Source organism: Talpa europaea (genome assembly GCF_964194135.1).
Source record: "Talpa europaea genome assembly, chromosome: 9".
NCBI classification, from domain to species: Eukaryota; Metazoa; Chordata; class Mammalia; order Eulipotyphla; family Talpidae; genus Talpa; species Talpa europaea.
Window position 1 is genome coordinate 29,997,027 of NC_140076.1, and position 20,067 is coordinate 30,017,093.

The 20,067-nt window shown below is 52.9% G+C and overlaps 1 protein-coding gene across 1 annotated transcript; it reads left to right on the forward strand.

The window, feature by feature from the left end:
* Positions 1 to 414: 414 nt before the first annotated feature.
* On the forward strand, positions 415 to 19,763 carry SLC5A9 (solute carrier family 5 member 9; the record flags this gene model as incomplete). Its single annotated transcript, XM_084242047.1, has 14 exons — positions 415 to 555; positions 2,382 to 2,453; positions 3,613 to 3,717; positions 3,994 to 4,158; positions 5,142 to 5,247; positions 6,011 to 6,091; positions 6,381 to 6,586; positions 6,742 to 6,877; positions 7,770 to 7,877; positions 10,541 to 10,691; positions 11,966 to 12,134; positions 12,807 to 13,022; positions 15,605 to 15,764; positions 19,555 to 19,763. The coding sequence occupies 14 exons, from the start codon at positions 415 to 417 to the stop codon at positions 19,761 to 19,763; spliced, it is 2,025 nt and encodes a 674-aa protein (XP_084098173.1).
* Between the last annotated feature and the right edge of the window lie 304 nt (positions 19,764 to 20,067).

Genomic DNA, 20,067 nt, shown 5'->3' on the forward strand with positions numbered 1-20,067 from the left:
GTTCCTTGCTGGAGTAGGAGTGCACACATCTGTATGTGTGACTCGTGTGATGCATACACCCATGTGCGTGTGTGTGTGTGAGGGCATGTTATAAGGGTGCATGTGTGTGTGTGTTGCATGTGCATACATGTAGCTGTGCATGTATGTGTGAAGTGTGTGTGTGCGAGTCATGTATGTCGTATATGTGTATGTGTGTTTGCAGTGAGGGCAGGCAAAGGGAGAGTCTTGCAGAGGATGAGCTGACGATTAGGAGGAAAGCGGGCAAGGACTTTACGTGCCAGCAGGGCTCAGCTCTTTCTCAGCAGCTAATGGCACTCGGGGCTGTTTAATCATTAAAGGAAAGGATAGAGCCAGGAGCACCTCAAAGTCCAGCCGTTGGTGACTGACTAGCAGAGGAGCGTGGAGCTGGCAGCAATGGGGCCGGGAGCTTTGGGAGACGGAGCCAGGACTGAGGCCGCTCCACACCCACACCTGGACCCTGGAGCCAGCCTGCATGCCTACGACATCACGGTCCTGGTCGTCTACTTTGTCTTTGTCATCGCCGTGGGGATCTGGGTGAGTAAGCCTGGTGGTCGTGGCCCAGCAAGGGAGGCAAAGGAAGCTTTTGTCTCAGGCTGGTCTTGGAGCTGGGGGCAGAGGTGGGCCTTCAGGCAGCGGAGTGAAGGTGGTTCAAAGAAGCACAGGGCCTGAGGTGAAAGGGCCTTGGGGAATCATCCTCTCTCTCCAACCCCTCCCTTTCTAAGACAGACTAGGTGCAGAGAGGGCTGTGACCTGCCTGAGGTTGCACAGGAAACCATCTCTATTCATCTGCTACCTTTGGCCCCAACCACCCCTGGCAGCCCAGCCTCATTCCAGCCCTCATCCCCATGCCAAGATCCCCAACTCTGTAAAAGCTTGACTCCTGGCCTGACCCCACCCTCCTCTAGTTGGTGTCTGCACAGGAGTGGTGCTTTCCAAAGGAACTGGGGCTGGTGTGCTCACAGGGAGAAGCTAGGTGCACCCTGAGGCCTTTGTTCTCCCTTGTTCTCTGAGACTCCTAGACAGAGGCCAGCTGCTAAGTCAGGGGGCCCTCACTCCAGCCTCCAAGTCCACCAGCCAGAGCAGGGTGGCCCTGGGGAATATGCAAAGCCTCCTGGAGCCTGTTTTCTCACATGGACAGGGAGGTGACAAGATGACACAAACAGAGGTCATGGCCACTGAAGGACAAGATGCATTCTGGCACCTGGCCCAGTGCCCAGCACAGCCAGCAGCATTTACTGGCTGCTGTTATCACCACAGATTTCAAGAGAAATGCCAGCACCTTTAGACTCCACTGTCAGACAGATTATGGTTATTCACCAGGCTGTGCCTTTCTGGCCTCAGTTTGCTCATCTGTAAAGTGGAGTGAACAGTCCAGCCTCCCAGAGCCAGTATTAGGAAGAAATGGGCACAAGGGAGCCTGGGAGACAACTGGGGAGGCACTGCCTCCCCAGCAAATTTGCACAAGCTGCTCCCCGACTTTGGGCCTTGGCTCTCCCCTGAGGACTAGAGGTGACTCCAGGAACCAAGCAAATACTTCACCAGCACCAGGCCCAGCACTCACTGATGTTCCTGCTGACCAGACAAGTTATTCCCGTGGGGGAAGAGAAACATCTATAAGTTCCCCCTTTTCTTCCTCCCCAGCAGGTCCTGTCTCCAGACCTGATCAGAACTGCTGGCCTCAGTGTCTTCACAAGGGCCTCAAGTTGTTGCTTCCCTCCCCAGTGCCCTGCACCCCCGAGCCCTGCATTGTCAGAGAAACCGCTTTCACCCCCACTCCCCTTTATTCTGCAAGTCACTTCCCCAAACAGGCCACTAACTGACCACCTGCCTGGGCAGGAAAGAGGCTTGTTCCAGAGTCCTAGTTGATCCTGAGCAGAGATGATCCCTAGATGATCCCCTAACAGAGACCTACGTCTGCAGAGGCCCAAAGCCCCACCCACCCTCAGAATGGCAGCTTTCAGTCCTCCAGCTTGGTGTGGGGGTCCTGCTGGCTGTTGGGGATAGGGTAGCCTCCCCTCAGCCATGGTGGCCTGAGTTGGAGATGCCACATCACTTCCTGGAGCAAAGCTGGGGTAGAGAGCAGGATGAGGGGACAAGAGTGCACCCTCAGTGATCTGGGCCATTCATGGAAGAGGCTCTTCCTCCTTCGGCCCCCTGGGTCTTCACGGCAGTCCTGGGAGAGCAGCAGGCAGGCTCGGAGAACGTGGGCCTCCCAAAGAAGAGGCTTAGCTTAAAAACAGGGCAATTCCTGCTCTCACCTCCCCATCCCCAGGCAATGCCTGGGCCAAGTGGCAGGAGTCTGGGTGAGGCCACAGGTTGCAGAGGCTCGGGACGCCTCAGCTCTACCGTTTCCTTTCCAGTCATCCATCCGTGCAAGCCGGGGCACCGTGGGCGGCTACTTCCTGGCAGGGAAGTCCATGAGCTGGTGGCCGGTGAGTTCACCTTCCTCCTTCCTCCTTCCTCTGCTCCCACTGTCTCTTCTCTCATCTGAACCAAAACAACCAGCACCCCAAGTGGGCTCCTTGTCTCTAATCAAATGCAGCCCAGGACCTGAGACATCTTGCTAAGCAGACCAGCCTCCGCTGGGCACCTCCTGAGTGTGGGCTGGAAGCTGGACAAGGGACTGACAGAGAACATCTAGAATGAGGAGCTCAGAGCTGAGCTGAGCTGAGCAGACAGACTCATCAGCAACAAGGTTGAGGCTGTGGCCCAGTGAGCAGGGGCGTGTGATCCCCTGCAGGAAGCCTCCCACCTCAGATAGCAGAAGGGGACTAAAGAAGGGGACCCAGAAGCTTAAGACTGAAGATCAGTGAAATGAGGGGACTCGTAGAGGAAAATGCCCCACCACCTCAGGAGTTGACCCTGAGAACCTCTGTGAACCTTAATCACTCCCATCTGGCCACCCCACATTTCTCTTGGTCCTCTGAACCGACTTCCCTCTCCCTGCAGTAGGAAGAAGGGAGATAAATCCTTCTGCGGATCAACCCTGGGGCTGTGACGAGGACAGGGTGAGCTGACACATTAGAACACATCCAGCCCGTGGCCCTGCTGTGGCAGTGCCGGGTGTGGTCACCGCCCCCTCACTGCCCTGGAGTAGTGGGCTGGCCTCCTGGAGAAAAATTAACTGAGCTCCGAGGCTGGCTGGGCCTGTGCTCAGCCCCTGAGCTCCCCCTTCTACCTGGCCTTGTCCTGGGCCTGTGGAACAGGGGGAGCAGGCCCTTCCCACCTGCTCCGGGGTCTTCCCTCCCCTATCACTTTGCCACTCACTCACTGGAGGGCCGGTGGCCAAATGTTTCATTTTTCTGAACATTAATTCCTTTCTCCATAGGGAGGAAAGATTAAACCCACCCCTCCAAATATCTGTGGAGATGCATTCGTGCATTTAAATGCCTGGCACAGGGCCTGGCACAGAGTAGGGTTCTAATAAATATCAGTTCTATCCCTTTTGCCCTCTCCTCTTCCTGTTCTCAGATTTCCTGAGTCCAGATCCTACTCTCTTTGCCTCCTTCTTATTCCCAAGTTCGTGGTCCTGATCCCAGATGGATCAGTTTGAAACTGACCCCTGACCTTTAACCCCATTGTGCCTTGCAGATTGGCGCATCTCTGATGTCCAGCAATGTGGGCAGTGGCTTGTTCATGGGCCTGGCGGGGACGGGAGCTGCCGGAGGCCTCGCTGTGGGTGGCTTCGAGTGGAATGTAAGTTGGGGATCTAAACCCCCCCCCCCCAATTCCTGACCTTAGAGCCAAGCAGATCCTCACAGGTGCTTGGGGAGGTTGTGCCATAAATTGAGATTCCATTTTACAGATGAGGAAATCAAGGCCTGGAGGAGGCAGAGGGCTCATCAGCAGCCACCATGTCCCAGGTCCTTACCTCCTTGCTCAGGACTCTCCCACAGCCCAGCTCCTGTGGGGAGGGGCTGACCCTCCATCTGCATCTGAGACATGGCTGTCTTCTTCTCCCCCCTCTCTCAGGCAACCTGGCTCCTTCTCGCCCTTGGGTGGATCTTCGTCCCCGTTTACATAGCAGCCGGTGTGGTCACCATGCCACAGTACCTGCAGAAGAGATTTGGGGGCCAGAGGATCCAGGTGTACATGTCTGTCTTGTCTCTCATCCTCTATATCTTCACCAAGATTTCAGTGAGTTCCACTCTAATCTAGCTATCTTGCGTGGCTTGTTGTGGATGGATGGATAAGCGGACGGACGGATGGATGGATGGATGGATGGATGGATGGATGGATGGATGGGCAGATGGGTGGGCAGGAGAAAGGAAGGATGAATCCTTATACCTTCAACACATGCTCCCCTGCAGCAGTGGAGTAATCAGAGATGAATAATGTTTGTTGAATGAATGACAATCCCTCCATTCAAAAAGCTCATACTCCAGAGTTCACTCATCATTTTTCATCAAACAATTCTCATTCAGCACCATGTACTAATTGCCTAGAATGTTATGGCTGCAAAGGTCCTTATTCTTCCTTTATTGGCCTAAATTCTAGATGTGTCAAATGATTTGCCCACGTCCACAAGGAAGGCTAGTTCTGGGACTAGAACCACAGTTTGGCTCCTAAGGCCCCATCGGGTCTTTTTTCACCGCCACGTGGTAGCGCCAGCGTAGCTCCCATCATGGAGCCATCACATGCATGCACTGTAGGAGCTGACAGTCGCCAGGTAAAGGGCTGGAAAAATGTGCAGTGTCACGTTCCACCCATGCCTAAAAACAACAGTAAGTCAGTTTAGGCAAGGGTTGACCCCCCCAAATCCTCTAATAAATGTGAACACCTGGATTCTCCAGGCCCTGTGGTTTTGTTCTGGACTCCTGCCCCATCAGCTTAGCCCCAGGCCTATCTGGCTGAGGCTGCCCGAGCTCTCAGGGGCAATCAGGAACCCGCCAGAACCTGTTCTATGCTCCCGCATAGTCTCTTCTCCGACCCCAGCTCCCTGCTTCACTGCCTCATCTTCCATTTCATTCCCTCACGCTCCCTGAGGACAGCAGCAGTGCTCTCAGCACTGCCAGATAAGAGCGGCAGCACCCGGTGCTGCTAAGCAGGAAGGAGACTCTCCCTGGTGGCCACGCCGGGGCCTCAGGTGACCTGGCCTCCCGGGTCCTGGTTCTCTGCAGACTGACATCTTTTCTGGAGCCCTCTTCATCCAGATGGCCCTGGGCTGGAACCTGTACGTCTCCACAGTGCTCCTGCTGGTGGTGACCGCCGTGTACACCATCGCAGGTAGGGCGAGGGAAGGTGATGCTGGGGTGCAGCCGGGAAACAAAGACTGCGGGACACAAAGAGGTGGACAGATACTCTGACTGCAGAGACACACAGGACTGCAGGGCTGGACAAGAGGATGGACAGAGTGCAAACTGACCCTAAGAGAGAGGCTGAGATATAGGCAGAAACAAAGAGACAGATGAGATGCAGGATCCAAGGAAGAGTCAGAAAGGGTCGACGGAGGGAGAAACAGGAAGAATCAGAGCTGGAGAGAGACAGGGAAGGAGAGACACTGAGGGACTGTAACTTGGAGCAGGGTAGCGACAGGAGACGGCTGCTCTGACTGGAGTCACTGTGGCGTCTCCAGACAAAGTCACAAACCTGCTTGCCTGTCTCCTCCAGACACCTCACACAGGCCTGGCACCTGGAGACTGACCAGAGCCGACCAGTCACGGCTAAGCCAGCCTGGAAAGATGAGGGATTTAAGTGGGCTTTGGGGTGGAGAAGGCAGGAGCCTCCTGGTGGAGCTACAGCAAGAGCTTGACTAGGGATGTCACCGAGCAAACCGCTGCAGCCTGACAGCCTGTCAGAGGCCTTCAGGATGGAAAGGGCTGAGCACATTGACTGTGAGCGGCCCCGACCCTGCTGGGTGGAATCCACTTGCTGAGCGGCCCCGTGTCTTCTCTGGTCTCCCCAGCATGCCCAAGCACAGGGTGGGCACCCAGGGAGGGACCCCCTGCCTGTGGGTTGGTGACTAATGAGCCCACTCCTTGGTCCCCAGGGGGCCTGACAGCCGTGATCTACACAGATGCTCTGCAGACGGTGATCATGGTGGGGGGAGCCCTGGTCCTCATGTTTCTGGGTAAGGAGGAGCCTGAATTGTATCCCACCCTGACCCTTAAATTCTTCTCTGTCTTTGGCTGACACCTCTATGGTTTGACTGGAACTTTCCAGAGCACAGAACCATCTCTCCCTTCCAGGCTGGGCTCCTAAGGAGTAGGATACTGCCCACTTCAAACCATCCTGAGCCCCATTCCCAAGTCTCATACCAGTCACAAGCCCAGGGCCCCCAAGCAGGATTGGGAGGTGTAGGGGATGGGGTGGGAGGATGTGACAGGCCCATGTTCCACTCACGGTGGTCTCTCCCTCAGGTTTCCAGGAGGTGGGCTGGTTCCCCGGCCTGGAGCAGCGGTACAGGCAGGCCATCCCTAATGTCACGGTCCCCAACACCACCTGTCACCTCCCCCGGCCCGACGCCTTCCACATTCTCCGGGACCCCGTGAGCGGGGACATCCCTTGGCCAGGCCTCATCTTTGGGCTCACAGTGCTGGCCACCTGGTGCTGGTGTACGGACCAGGTGATGCCCCAGCCGGGCTTGGCCCTGCTGCCCCAGATTGCCCGGCGGGGATCCCCACCTGAAAACTGGGCACCAGGATTCACAGGGCGGAGGGGCTCACCTTGGGCACAATGAGCTAAGCTGAGCCCCCTACCCCCCACCCACTACCCTTTCAGGTCATCGTGCAGAGGTCTCTCTCTGCCAAGAGTCTGTCCCACGCCAAGGGAGGCTCCGTGCTGGGGGGCTACCTCAAGATCCTGCCCATGTTCTTCATCGTCATGCCAGGCATGATCAGCCGGGCCCTGTACCCAGGTAAGAGCCTCTCGTTCTGGAGCAATTTTGGACTAGAGCAGGGAACAGCTCACCACGCCTGCTAACAATACCTAGTAAGTGTGTTGGGCTTTGTGGGCCAGACACTGAGTATTTCAGTGGAAGAAATTGTATCTGATCGCCATTTTTATTTTTTTGAAAAATACCATTTTTTTCATTAATGAAACAAATAAAGCAACATTTACAAAGCCAAAACTCAGAATCATAGTAAAAGTCAGGACAGAATCCCGAGGGTGGCAGAGAAAGACAAAACCAAAGTGCAAGGTAAGGGGGAGGCCTAAGTGATAAAGCGGGGACGTTTCTCTCAATTTTACTATTTTGACAGAAAATATGTAATCATACAGTGCAGCCTGCTGAAAGGCTCGGGTCCTGTGTGTCCACTCCCTCATCCGGAGGGAAGATCTTATTTGAAATAGATGTAGTTAGAATCCTTGCCAATGCTACTAGAAGTCCCCAAAGAGCAACATCACAATTTTCTAATGCTGTTTAATTATCATTTTAGTTTTAATTTTAAAGAAAGCATGCTGTTTCTGAAACAACTGATATATTTCACTAGTTCCTTTAGTGAATGCAATGCTCAAATGAAAGCCACTTTTAAATCCTCCTTCCTTTTTACAAGGGGAAGACCAAGGAAGGCATTCTAGGTGCTTCCCAGGATAGCTGCCTTTTATCAGGACAGATGATCTAAAACCCAAAGACTCTGTAGGGTAGTGTATGGTGGAGAAGTTGACCAGAGACAGCTATACCATGGTCCCCAGCAGCCACTTGTCCCTGGACCCAGCAAGCAATTCCTTAGGGGGTGGAAAGCAAATATTAGGCCAACCGTGGAAAACAGGAGATGACGGAACGCCAATGGCCATCACCTCTTCTGCAGATGAGGTGGGCTGTGTGGACCCTGACATCTGCCAAAGGACCTGCGGGGCCCGTGTAGGATGTTCCAACATTGCCTACCCCAAGCTGATCATGACTCTCATGCCTGTCGGTGAGTCCCACTCTCCCTTCACCCTGGCCTCCCAGCCTCCTCTAGTCCTCACTGCCCAGGAGGGGCTGCATTAAGGATGGGTATGGCTAGGAAGAATCAAAACCTTCATCTGAGCACCCCGCTCCCCAACACACACACACACACACACACACACACACACTCTTTTTCACAAGCATCTGTGAGGTTCCTGCTCTGTGCCCCCAGGGGATGCAGGGATAAAGGATCCTTCCCTCTCAGACCCCAGGCAGCCTGTAGGGGACGGGGCTGTCGGGACTGCAGGATTCCTAAGGAGGCACCTGACCCATTCCGGAGAGCTTCTGAAGTTTCCCAGGGGAAACTGAGCTGAGTCCTGAGAACATTCTGGCAGAGGTGGAGGGGCATAGTAAACGCCACCCTGGGGGGAGGGGCTGCAGAGGCCCAGGGCTGACAGGACCACGAAGTTTGGGCTGAGAGCAGCCCAGTGTGCAGAACCCCCTTCCTGGAGTGGGGTCTTTCCTCAGAGGCCAATGGAGCGCCACTGGGGGATGAGGCCAGAGTGCATGAAGGGATCTGAGCTGCAGAAGGACCTCCTGGCGGGGCGCGGGGGTGCAGGGAGCCCACTAGTGAGGGTTTGCAGGCCAGGTGAGTGGTGAGGACTCTTGGACCCATCGACGATTCTGGAGATAGAGAGAAGGAGTATAAAGGATATTTGTGAAGGAGAATTAGCAAGACTTGGTGACTGGCTATATTTGAGGGACAAGAAAGCAGGGACCAAACAGGGCTCCCGGTCCTGGGTTTTAGAAGGTGGGTTTACAAAGATATGGAGATTGGGTACAGGAGGGGAGGCAGAATTATGGAGGGAAGTCAATGAGGTGGGAGTTATTTCTTCCCTCTGAAAGGATGAGAAATGATCAAAGATATAGTGGCGATGTGGCGGGGAGAGACCTAGCAGTGCCAGAGCAGTAGCAGGGCTGGCTGCTTGAAGGAGGTGGGTGGAGGAGAGCAGAGGAAGGAGCTCTGAGATGCTGGTGTGGAGACAGGAGACGCTAACCCAAGGAAGAGACAAATGGCCCCGGAGGAAGACGATAGCCTGGGTTTGGGACAGCTTGCGTCTTCCAAGTGCTTGCATGTATGCGCATCTGGGGAATGGAGGACCGAGGTGGGCAGGGGGTCCTCTCCCCAGGCTGGCAGTTGTGTTTCTAGAAGCTTAATCATTGGCATCATAGGCTGCAGATAGCAGTGGGTCCCACCCTCTATTACTGCAGGTGGGAAAGAGACCCAGCAGGGCTGGGAGCTAGTCCAAAGGTCACACAGCCAGTTCCTTGCAGAACCAAGAAGCAAATCATCAGGGCTTCTGCCTCCTGGTATGTGTGTTAGCCAATTCCATAGCATCCTGGACAAGGTACAAGGCACTAGACACTCAATTAGTATTTCTTATTGACATTTACGTCCTAGTGACATAAACACTATATTGATTTGAAGTGGACAATGTCAGGATCTGATATTTATTTGTAAATACTATGAAAAGATCAACAGCAGCATCCGTCTTCATACACAGTTATGAGTTTTCTTCCTTGCAATAAGGACCTTTAAGGTCTATCCTCTTAGCAACTGTCAAATGTACAATCCAGTATTATTTTTTTAAAGATTTATTTATTTATGCATACGAGAGCTGGAGTACAGGCCAGAGATGTGGGGGGTGAGAAGATTCACCAGAGGATTCACCAGAAGTACACTGCTGTGGGGAGCAGCGGGTGAGTCAGGAGAGGTCTGCCGCGCCATGTGGGTTGCTCCCTGGCCGGCCAGGGATCGAACTTGTGCTGCAGAGGCTGCGGACAGCTTCATAGTGCAGTGCTTAACCCCTTGCACCACCAGGGAGGGCCCCAATCCAGTATTATTAACCACAGTCGCCAAGTTGTACGTCACATTCCCAGGACTTAGGTGTCTTATAACTAGAAGTCTGGACCTGTACCCATTTCTCCCTCACCCCCACCTCTGACAACCACCAAGCTGTTCTCTGTTTCTAGGAGCTTGAGGGCTTTTTGGTTTGTTTTACATTCCACATAGAAGATAAAGGCTACTAGCTTTTCTGTTTTGCATTCCACTTAACATAATGCCCCCAAGGTTCATCTGTGTTGGCTCAGAGAGCAAGATTTCATTCTTCTGATGACTGAACCACATTCCATGATGTGTGTGTGTGTGTGTGTGTGTGTGAGAGAGAGAGAGAGAGAGAGAGAGAGAGAGAGAGAGAGACCTTTTCTTTGTCTACAGCTATCACTCAGGTTGTTCCCATATCTTACCTACTGCAGCGACTGCTTCAGTGTACACAGTGATTCACATATTTGCTAGTGTGAAGACACTCAGTTAGTAACAATCACACTCCTCCCTACCAAGGACCCACGAGCCAGGTTCATAACCTCTGAAATCCAGGCTGAGATGGGAAAGCTATGGAGAACAGTGCAGGCTGTGTGGCGCACACCCCTTACTGAGGTGGATGGGAGACTGGGCAGGTGACCCACCCAAGGCCACAGGCCCACCCAAGGCAGAGACAAAGCACGGGCAGGACCTGGCCTCTAGTTCTCCCAGATTCCTAATCCCATCCCAGCCCATCGTCCCCTTCCCCACAAACTCCTGAATCTGCTGGGCACTGCCAGCTGCTATGAGCAAACCTCGTTTCTTCCCAGGTCTGCGAGGCCTGATGATCGCTGTGATCATGGCCGCCCTCATGAGCTCCCTGACCTCCATCTTCAACAGCAGCAGCACCCTGTTCACCATTGACGTGTGGCAGCGCTTCCGCAGGAAGGCGACAGAGCAGGAGCTGATGGTGGTGGGCAGGTGCGCTGGCCCATCCTTCCGTGTCCCTCCATGGCAGCCCACCCCTGTCCTCCCTGCACTGGGCTTCCCTGGGGAGATACCACTCTCCCCGCCCCCCCCCCCCGCCCCCCACAGGCAGGCAGAGAAACTTGTTCTAGCAGACCTTTCTACAGAGCCTCAGGTAAGTCCCTCCCCAACTTGGGACCATTCCACCCCCTCCAGAGTAAGGAGAGAAAAATCTCTTCCCTGTCTGGTGAGCTTTTTCTTGGAATAGAACAATGAGGTAAATGTGAGCGAGCGACTTCATGGTCTTTACATAATGAAAGGCGTATCAGTGGGAGTGAGTTAGCAAGCAGCTCAGCCCTGAGAGCTTTCGGACCAGCTCTGGCTGTCACCCCAGTACAACAGAAAGTCCCTCAGACTCAGCCTGAGCTGAGCTGAGCATCCACCTCGTGTGATTCTGTTGTGCTGTACGCAGAGCACAGGGACCCCATATATGGCCCTGTCCTGAGCTTGCCAAAGTTTAATGAGAAAGGCAGAAAGGCAGGTGAAACAGTGAGGCAACTGCATCGATGAAGGCGTTCACAGGAAGACTGTCTTCAAATGACACAGAGCCTTGAAATAATAAGCTAAAGAATTTGAACCTTATCTCTGGTTTGTTTGCCACGATTCAAAATAGAACTTTGATAAGAGGCTTATTTCATTCATCGATGGTGTTTGGACGCCATCTCCTGGCCATCGTCAGTATTGCACCCAATACATCCAAGAGAAGTTTTTCTAGCAACACACCTGCAAAAGATCACACAGAAAGTATGCTTTGGGGACTTGGACCTGAGGAGGATCAGATAAGGGGCAGACAGGAGAAGAATGTGGAGCTCCTGCTCTGAGCTGACAGCCAATGAAAGGGAAAGATGGTGAGAGTTGAAAGAGCCTAGAGAAGGGAGGATTTCCTAGACTGGAGTTGCTTCCGAGAAAGGGGTTGCTGTCCTGCCCAGGGTCTCCAGCTAACACCAGAGGTCACTTACTGAGGTGGGAAAGGTGTAGACTTCTCCCTGAGTACCCAGTGGGATGCATGACCTCAAGTGATTCAAAAAATCTGAAGTTGTGAAACTCTGACATTCTAGAATTTTAAGAGTCCAAATCTATGGAATTGTAGTGTTTGGGACACTGAACTTAAAACCTTCTCTGATTCAGCCACCAGCCATTCAGGGTCTTCCTGGCTCCTGTGTTTCACTTTTGCTGTGCCCATGCCTTGCCCTGCGCACTCCTCTCAGTGTCTCGTGCCCTCCCTACAGAGTGTTTATTGTGTTCCTGGTCATCATCAGCATCCTCTGGATCCCTATCATCCAAAGCTCCAATAGCGGACAGCTCTTCGACTACATCCAGTCTATTACCAGTTACCTGGCTCCGCCCATCACCGCCCTCTTCCTGCTGGCCATCTTCTGCACGAGGGTCACAGAGCCTGTGAGTGCAGCCACCCACCTGCCCCCCACCCCATACCAGAGGGTCAAGAGCTGGTCTGTCTGTAACCTGGTCTTTCTCTGTGATTTTTGGACAAACCAACTGCCCCTCTAGGGGCAGTCTCCCAATCCACAGCACCGCATCTAGAGTCATTCAGTCAACAAACATTTATCAATCCTCTATGGAGACTTATGGATGTGACTAATGACAGTTCCAGCTGGCCCAAGCTGTTTCCAACCAGCTCAAATCAGACCCAACCAGTGCTGATTGGCTTAAATTGGTTCAATCTGGCTCAACCACTTCTAACTAGATCAGACCATTTCAAACTGGTTCTGAATGGTTCAAACCATTTCTGATCAGCTCAGACTGGTTCTAACCAACTGGCAGAATCAAACCAGTTCAGACCAGATCAAATTGGTTTTCGCTTGTTCAAACCAGTTCTATGCTGATACAACCACTTCAAACATGCTCTAAATATTTCTAAGTGTTTCCAACCAGTTATAACTGCTTACAGCTGGCTTAAGCCTTTGAATTAAGACAACACCTCGGCCTTAATGGGAAGCTCACAAAGATGGATTTGCAAACACAATAACAAATTTGGGGCTGGAGTGACTTGAACTTCCTAGAGTTTCTCATCTGGCTCTCACTCTGCTCTTGCCTGCTCTCTCTGCATAGGGGGCCTTCTGGGGCCTACTGTTTGGCCTGGCAGTGGGGCTGGTGCGCATGATCCTGGAGTTCTCATACCCAGCCCCCGCCTGTGGGGAGGTGGATCGCAGGCCGCCCGTGCTGAAAGACGTCCATTACCTCTACTTTGCACTCCTCCTCTGTGGGCTCACTGCTTTCGTCATCATCATGGTCAGCCTCCTCACAACCCCCATCCCTAAGGAAAAGGTAAGTGGAGCGCCCCTATCGAGGGGGCCCCCTTATGCCTCCCAACCCCATGGAATTCCACCATTTGAGTTTTACCCTGGGGGTTACCTTCTCCCCTGTTGCCATACAAATGCCCTGGGAAGGGAGAGCTTGTTGGGTTATTAATTAATCCCCAGGTGAATGTAATTCATTTAATTGGAAAATGACTCAGTGAACACCTACTGTGTGTCAGACACTGTATAGGGCTGCACAGATGAAATGTCCCTGCCAGCAATTGTCCACCTGCATGGAAACAGACACCAACACTCACAATTATTTTACCAAGAGAATGTACAGGACTAAGCTCATAGGGAGAGCTAGCTGAGCACAAAGGAGAGGCAGCACCCCTGGGGGCCTGGGAGTTCTCCCTGACTAGGTTACCTTGAGGTGGACCCTGAAGAATGAGGAGGAGCTAGAAACAGAGCCTACCAATGAGGAGGCTACTGGAATTCCTCCCTCCTCTCAGCTGATGGACAGTCTAGTCCTCCATCATGGAAGTCCAGGGTTTTTTTTTTTTTTTTTTTTTTTGTTGTTTTTCAAGTTTTTATTTATTTACGGACACAGGAACTGGGGTATAGGCCAGAGGTGTGGGGGGCGGGGGAGAGGATTCACCAGAGACAGAGTGGGGAGCAGAACAGGCAGATTGACTGAAATACACTGCTGAGGGGGGCAGAGGTGTGGGGGGCGGGGGAGAGGATTCACCAGAGACAGAGTGGGGAACAGAACAGGCAGATTGACTGAAATACACTGCTGAGGGGGGCAGCGGGCGAGACAGGAGAGGTCTGCTGAGCCCTCTCTCTCCCTTCCCTGTGCCATGTGGGTAACTCCCTGGCCGGCTGGGGATCCACAATCAAACTCGAGCTGCAGAGGCTGGGGACAGCTTCACAGTGCTGTGTTTAAATCCTTGTACCACCAGGGAGGCTCAGAAAGTCAAGTTTTTTGAAGTCTCTTTTCTTTAGAGCAGGTGTTAGTTTGCTGCCATAACAAAGAACCACAGACAGTGTGGCTTAAACTGCAGACAGGTCTTTTCTCCCAGTTCTGGATGTAGGAAGTGCGAGATCAAGCTGTCAGCAGGATGTTCTCTGTGAGGCCCTGGCCTGCTAGTGTCTGCCTTCTCTTACCCTCATGTGTTCCTCCTGCCTCTTCTATCCAGCCACTAGCCATACTGGATGAAGACCATGCTAGTGACCTCATTTAACCCATGACTTCTGTCTCCATTACCATCATGTCGTTGTTCCCTGGGGCCCTGGCTCTGGCCTGTGATTACTCTCAGTCACACTTCCCTGTGCCGTCCTACCCACACCTGTGCTTTCAGCAACCCTCTCTAGGGAGCTGATGCTGCAGGCTCCATTTCCAGCAGATCCCCTCTTCCAAGATTCAGCCACACAATCCAATGTCTCCTTCACCCTCCATACAGTCAAATATAAAGTTTATTGAGAGATATTTATGAGCAAAGAGGCAGTGGAGGCTCTCCAGGTCCTGTAGAGAGGCAGAGCTTCACGCAGAGGGGACAGTGCCCCGGGACAGGGCCCCTGGACGTGTTTGCCGGAAGCGGCAAGGCAAGGCACTGCGTAGCTGGTTCAGTTGCTAATAAAGAGCTGCCTAGACTGGGCAGGAAGAGAGCCTGGTTGGAAGGGGACAGTTCAGAGCTCAGGTAGTCGTGGCTGGTCCAGCTGATGTTAGCCACAGAACATGCTGTGTTCTCTGCTGAGTCATCCAAGGAAGGAGAGGGAAGTGCAGGGCAGCCTGGGGCACAGCTTCCCCTCACTCACCTGGATACCTCCCCACCAGGTCCTGCAGACTCTCCAAGTTCACCACCACATTTGTGCCTGTGAATGAGCCCTCTCTCTCCCCTCCGCTGCTCTCCATTCTCTCCCTACTTCTCCCTCCTCTCCCCACTTCTCCCTCACCCCTACTCCCTTGCTTCCACCACCAGAGCCCCCTCCTCCTGCCCTCTGTCTGTGGGGGCACCACCCCTACCCTGTCAAGCCAGGAAGCTGAGCGCCAAGTTAACCGCTTCCGTCCCTCCTGGTGCACACAGTCAGTCCCCATGTCTCAATTCTCACACTCATGTTCCTTGAGACTGCTGCCTCCTACCTGTCACTCCCTGCTGCTCATTTTTCTTACATTCCTTTTGCAGCAGCCTGCGGGCTGCATGTCCTCAGTTCATTCAGAGAGAGCTTCAAACCTAGAACTTGTCTCGTCCCTTTGCCTGATGTCTGCAGTGATTCTCCATTGCCTACGAGGTGTTGCTGTTTTTCTTTAAGAGCATCATCACTTCAGTCTGACCTTGAAAACCTATGCTATGGGGCACCTGCTTCACGTGCTCCCCACCACAACCCCCCCCCCCCCAGCATCCTTCCTCCCAGTCTGTGAGCTACATGCCAACGGAGTGTTTTCTAGCACCCTGCACAAGCCCGGCCTGCAGCCCAGGAAGTGTGTGTTTCCAATGAAGGGTCTAAGGTCCAGACAGCAGATTCCAAAGCCTCCTGGGAAGGCTCTTCTACTAATCAGGATTCTCTCCAAAGGTAGCTGAGTGAAGTCAGTGCTTTCTTTACCTCCAGCTTGCTCGCCTGACATGGTGGACACGAAACTGGCATGGCTCTGAGCTGGAGAAGGAGGCCCCTGAGCAGACACCAGGGCTATCAGAGGTGCCTTCTGGGGAGCCCCCTGTAGGAGGCACAGTGGCAGCAAACCCCAGCAGGGACCCTGAGCAGCCCGGAGGTAGGTGGAGGACCCCTGGGGTGGGGGAGAACATCATAGAAGAGCACTGGGGAAATGAGGACAGATAGCACATCATGGGTCCCCTAAAGCTCCCATTTGGGATCACTGAGAATGGGGTCTCTGATTGCATCCCCCCAAATCATCCTTCCTTCCTTCCCACATGACTCTTAAACTATTTCAGAAACAAGACAAAGGAGTAAGGCAAATGAGTCAAATATTGCCCTCATTACTGATAAAATATAGACCCATGAAGAGAGGCACTTCCTGATACTGAACCCCAACATTAGACAGAGGTACCCATCTGTTACATAATGTTGTAGCACTGTGCTGCCAAGGCAGGGAGGGAGGGACTGGGCCAAACTTGACCTCTTTATCCTTCCAAATCCACCAACAGAGAAGTCCTTTTACCTCCCCCGGGTTAAATGAGTCTAGGGCAGAAATCAGGTCATGCCACATGGATGGAACATCAGGCCTGGCGAAGAAACCCCTGTTTACTCGCATACTTATTTGCACTGGGCTTAACAGCCCAAGGGGTCACGAGAAGCAGGACTGTCCTTTGCAAGTTGGCAGCAGCCGCATGTCCTTGCAGTTCTGTGTTCACAAGGCTCACCTGACCCACCACCATCCCTATGGTGTCCTCCTTGAGCTGCTGGTGGGCTGGCTTTGCTTCCTGAAGGTTCTTTTTTTTTTTTAAGATTTATTTATGCATACAAGAACTGGGGTACAGGCCAGGGGTGCAGGGGGTGAGAGGATTCACCGGAGACAGAGTTGGGAGCAGAACAGGAGGATTGACTGAAATACACTGCGAGATAGGAGAGGTCCGCTGTGCCATGTGGTAGCTCCCTGGTGGGGGATTGAACTCTTGCTGCAGTGGCTGAAGATAGTTTCATAGGTTACGTCTTAACCCCTTATGCCACCAGGGAGGCCCAATGAAGGCTCTTAAAAGTGCTAGCTAGCACATGAATTAATTTATTCCAAAGTCACAGGGTATGTGAAGTTGAAAATTGGCAAAAGGCATAATGTTTGAGACGTGAAGCCACTGTAATCCTCCTGCAGTGTGATAAATAACATTACAATATCCCAATATAAGACATCATAGAGATTTCCCAAATTATACATCCCAAAGGAAAAATTAAAGTCAAAAAGGTATCTCAATCGTAAGTGAAAACCCAAATCAATTTCTCGCACCTCATGAATTCAAATGGAATGAAGTTTCAGTGCCAGATTTACTTCCTGCCTGTTAGAGGGCGCTCCAGTGCCAGCTGGAGTTGGGGCCTTCAGCCGTGTGCTCTCCCATTGAACTGGCAGCTCCGAGCTTCAAAAAGCCTTAGTTCCATGCCAGTCTCTGGTGTGCCTGACTTTCAATAATTCCTGGTCATTGCCAGGGTGGAAACAATAAAGCGCAGCCCCTTTCCTAGAGTTCCCAACATTATAAATGTCAGAATCCCAATATCTAAGACTCACAGCTTCTTGCTCAAGAGAAGACTCACAGGCTTTTAAAGCCAAAAGTCGACTGTGAAAAGCTGCCCATGATGGGGAGTGGACTCCTTCACAAACTTCCAAGGTCAAAACCCACACAGGCTCAGGTCAGAAAGCACCACCTATGCACACTTACGTGCAAAGACCTCCAAGGTCTAATCTGTTGCCTTCCTGAGTTCAAGCATCCCTTGCTCTGTAGTAACTTCTAGTCTTTTTTTTTTTAAAGGTTTATTTATTTATTTATTTATTTATTTATTTATTTATTTATTTATTTATTTATTTATTTATACAAGCACTGGGCACAGTCAGAAGCGCGGGAGGGTGAGAGAATTCACCAGAGCCAGAGCGGGGAGCAGAGCAGGCAGAAGGACTGAAGTACACTGCTGAGGGGAGCAGCGGGCGGCAGGAGAGGTCTGCGCGCCATGTGGGACCCTCCTCCCGTGGCCGGGGAGCAGCCGGGGATCGAACCGGTGCTGCAGAGGCTGCGGGCAGCTTCGCAACCTGGCGCTCAACTGCTGCACCACTGGGGAGGCCCTCTTCTAGTCTTTTTTTCAAGCTTTGTGGCCTATGCCCTAGGTGGTGGGGTCTCAAAACAAAAGGGCTTCTCCCACCAAATCATAGCAGGGACCAGGTCCTGGCTCCCAACAAGCTTATGACCAGAAGACGCTATCTGAGAACATATGCTTTTTACAAGCAGCTACGGAGAAAGAAGAGTGAGCATGGGTAGCTGCTAGGTGACCCCCTACTGGAGGAAGAAAGGCACAGCTTACACTATCCCACACCTGAGCCCCGGAAAGGGAACTACAGGGTATTTCCTGGAAGCCTCTCCAAGCTGCGCCCCCCCCCCCCCGCTAGGGGGCAGAGTCTGGCCCCAGCGGAGCAGAGAAATGCCTTCCCCAGGGGACCACCTGCGCCCTGGGGGCCTCTGAAGGATGCTCAGCTCAGTGAAGAAGTTCAAAGAGACAACCTCATCCTCTCCCTTCCCCCACACACGCACCCAAGGGAGAAAGGCAGGGAGAGGCAAGGGCAGTGATATGCAAAAATCTCCTTCCTTGAGGGAATGGGGAAGCAGCACCCCCTCCACCAGACCTGTGGGCAGATGGAGCCTGATCTCAGGTTACACAGCAAAATGGCAGCACACTTTTAAGTCATAAAAATAGGAAGTTGAAAGACAGCTGAGAAGATCTGACAGAAGTTTACACATCCCCCTTTTAGATAGCTGTAGAGTTGCTGAGTCATTGTGCCCCAATAACTACAAAAGTGAATCCAAAGAGTATTTGGACTGGCTTATAAAATGATCATGCCTAGAGCAACCCAAATTTGAACTTCCAGGATTGCTCAGTGCATTTCTGAGGTCCCTGAGGCCTTAGCTCCTCCCTTTCTCTGAGCCTTTTCCCTCTTCAGCTCAGGAGGGAGCAGGACTCTATGGCATTTGGGGCTCCATCTCTGACTCTGCAGTGGCACTGAACTTACCAACTACCAACTCCAAAGGCATTAAGATAATAAAGCATCCCCAATGGATTCTATTCAGCCTAATGCAAGGTTTTTGGATTGCTATCACAACAAATTCTTTATAATATTTACTTTATTACTTCTGTTGAACTTAGTTTTTTTTTTTTTAATTGTGCTACCTTTCAACCTAAGAGGAGGCCCTCTGCATCCGGGGGTGCTGGTCTGCATCAGCACTATCTCCTGCACATTTAGAACCCCACATTGACCAGAACCTCTTCCAACTGCACTAGTGCTGGTGACTTCTAAAGTGCTGTCAATTCTCCATTCTCCTTTGATGCGCAAAATAACCACATGGGCTGCTGACCTATTTGGGAGAGAACCAGCCGCTCAGAGAGGCTGGGTGAGAAACCTGTATGCAGCCTTGGTCAGAGCATGGCAGAAGCACCCTGCAATGGCCATCTGGCTGCCAGCCTGGTGCCCTTCCCACAGCGGAGCAGAGGTCTGCCTGCTCCGCTGCTCGCACCTACCATGGGAGATTATGCCCCGCCCCCTCCTCCCCCACGCAGCTGTGCGCCCTGCATTACACACCTGTACCCCCTGCCACCCTGGATGCTTCATCTGCTGATGGTTAGGGGGCTCTGCCCAGCATTTGAACTCAGTCTAGAATTGGCCCCAACTCAACACCAGCCTGTGGCTTTCAGAAAAGGCAGCGTCCTGTCCACCCACCTCTTTTCGTGCATCTCACCCCTTTATTTGGTATCTCACCACCTTGCCCTGCTCTCCCCTCTCATCACTGCCCTTTTTGCACCCTTTGTCTCTCTCCTCCTGCTTTCCTACCCTCCTGGCTTTTGTCCCCCAGCCCCACGCAGGTCCTGGAGGAAGCTGCTTTGGGGCTGGTTCTGTGGGCTCTCCGGGGCCCCAGAGCCAGCGCTGAGTCCAGCAGAGAAGGCCGCGCTCCAGCAGAAGCTGACCAGCATCGAGGAGCGGCCGCTCTGGAGGACCGTGTGCAACCTCAACGCCGTCCTCCTGCTAGCCATCAACGTCTTCCTCTGGGGCTATTTCGCGTGACTCTGCAGACCCAGATCAGCCGAGACAGAGGCCATGTCCCTTGCTCCACCAGCCACGGAGACAGACTTTCCTCCCACCTGGCTGCTCAGACTGGAGACCCCAGAAGCTGAGCCTGCAGGAGCCTCCGGAGAGCAGCTGGTGCCGCCTCACACTGAGCGAGCAAAGATGGAGAGGCCAGGAGCCAGCGCTGGGTTTGCTCGGTCCCAGCCGCACCCTCACTGGGTCTCCTGACCCCAGCTCTCGTGCCATTACATCCCTACCTCAAACACAAGGGGACCGCCCTCTTGTCAAATCTATAAGGAGC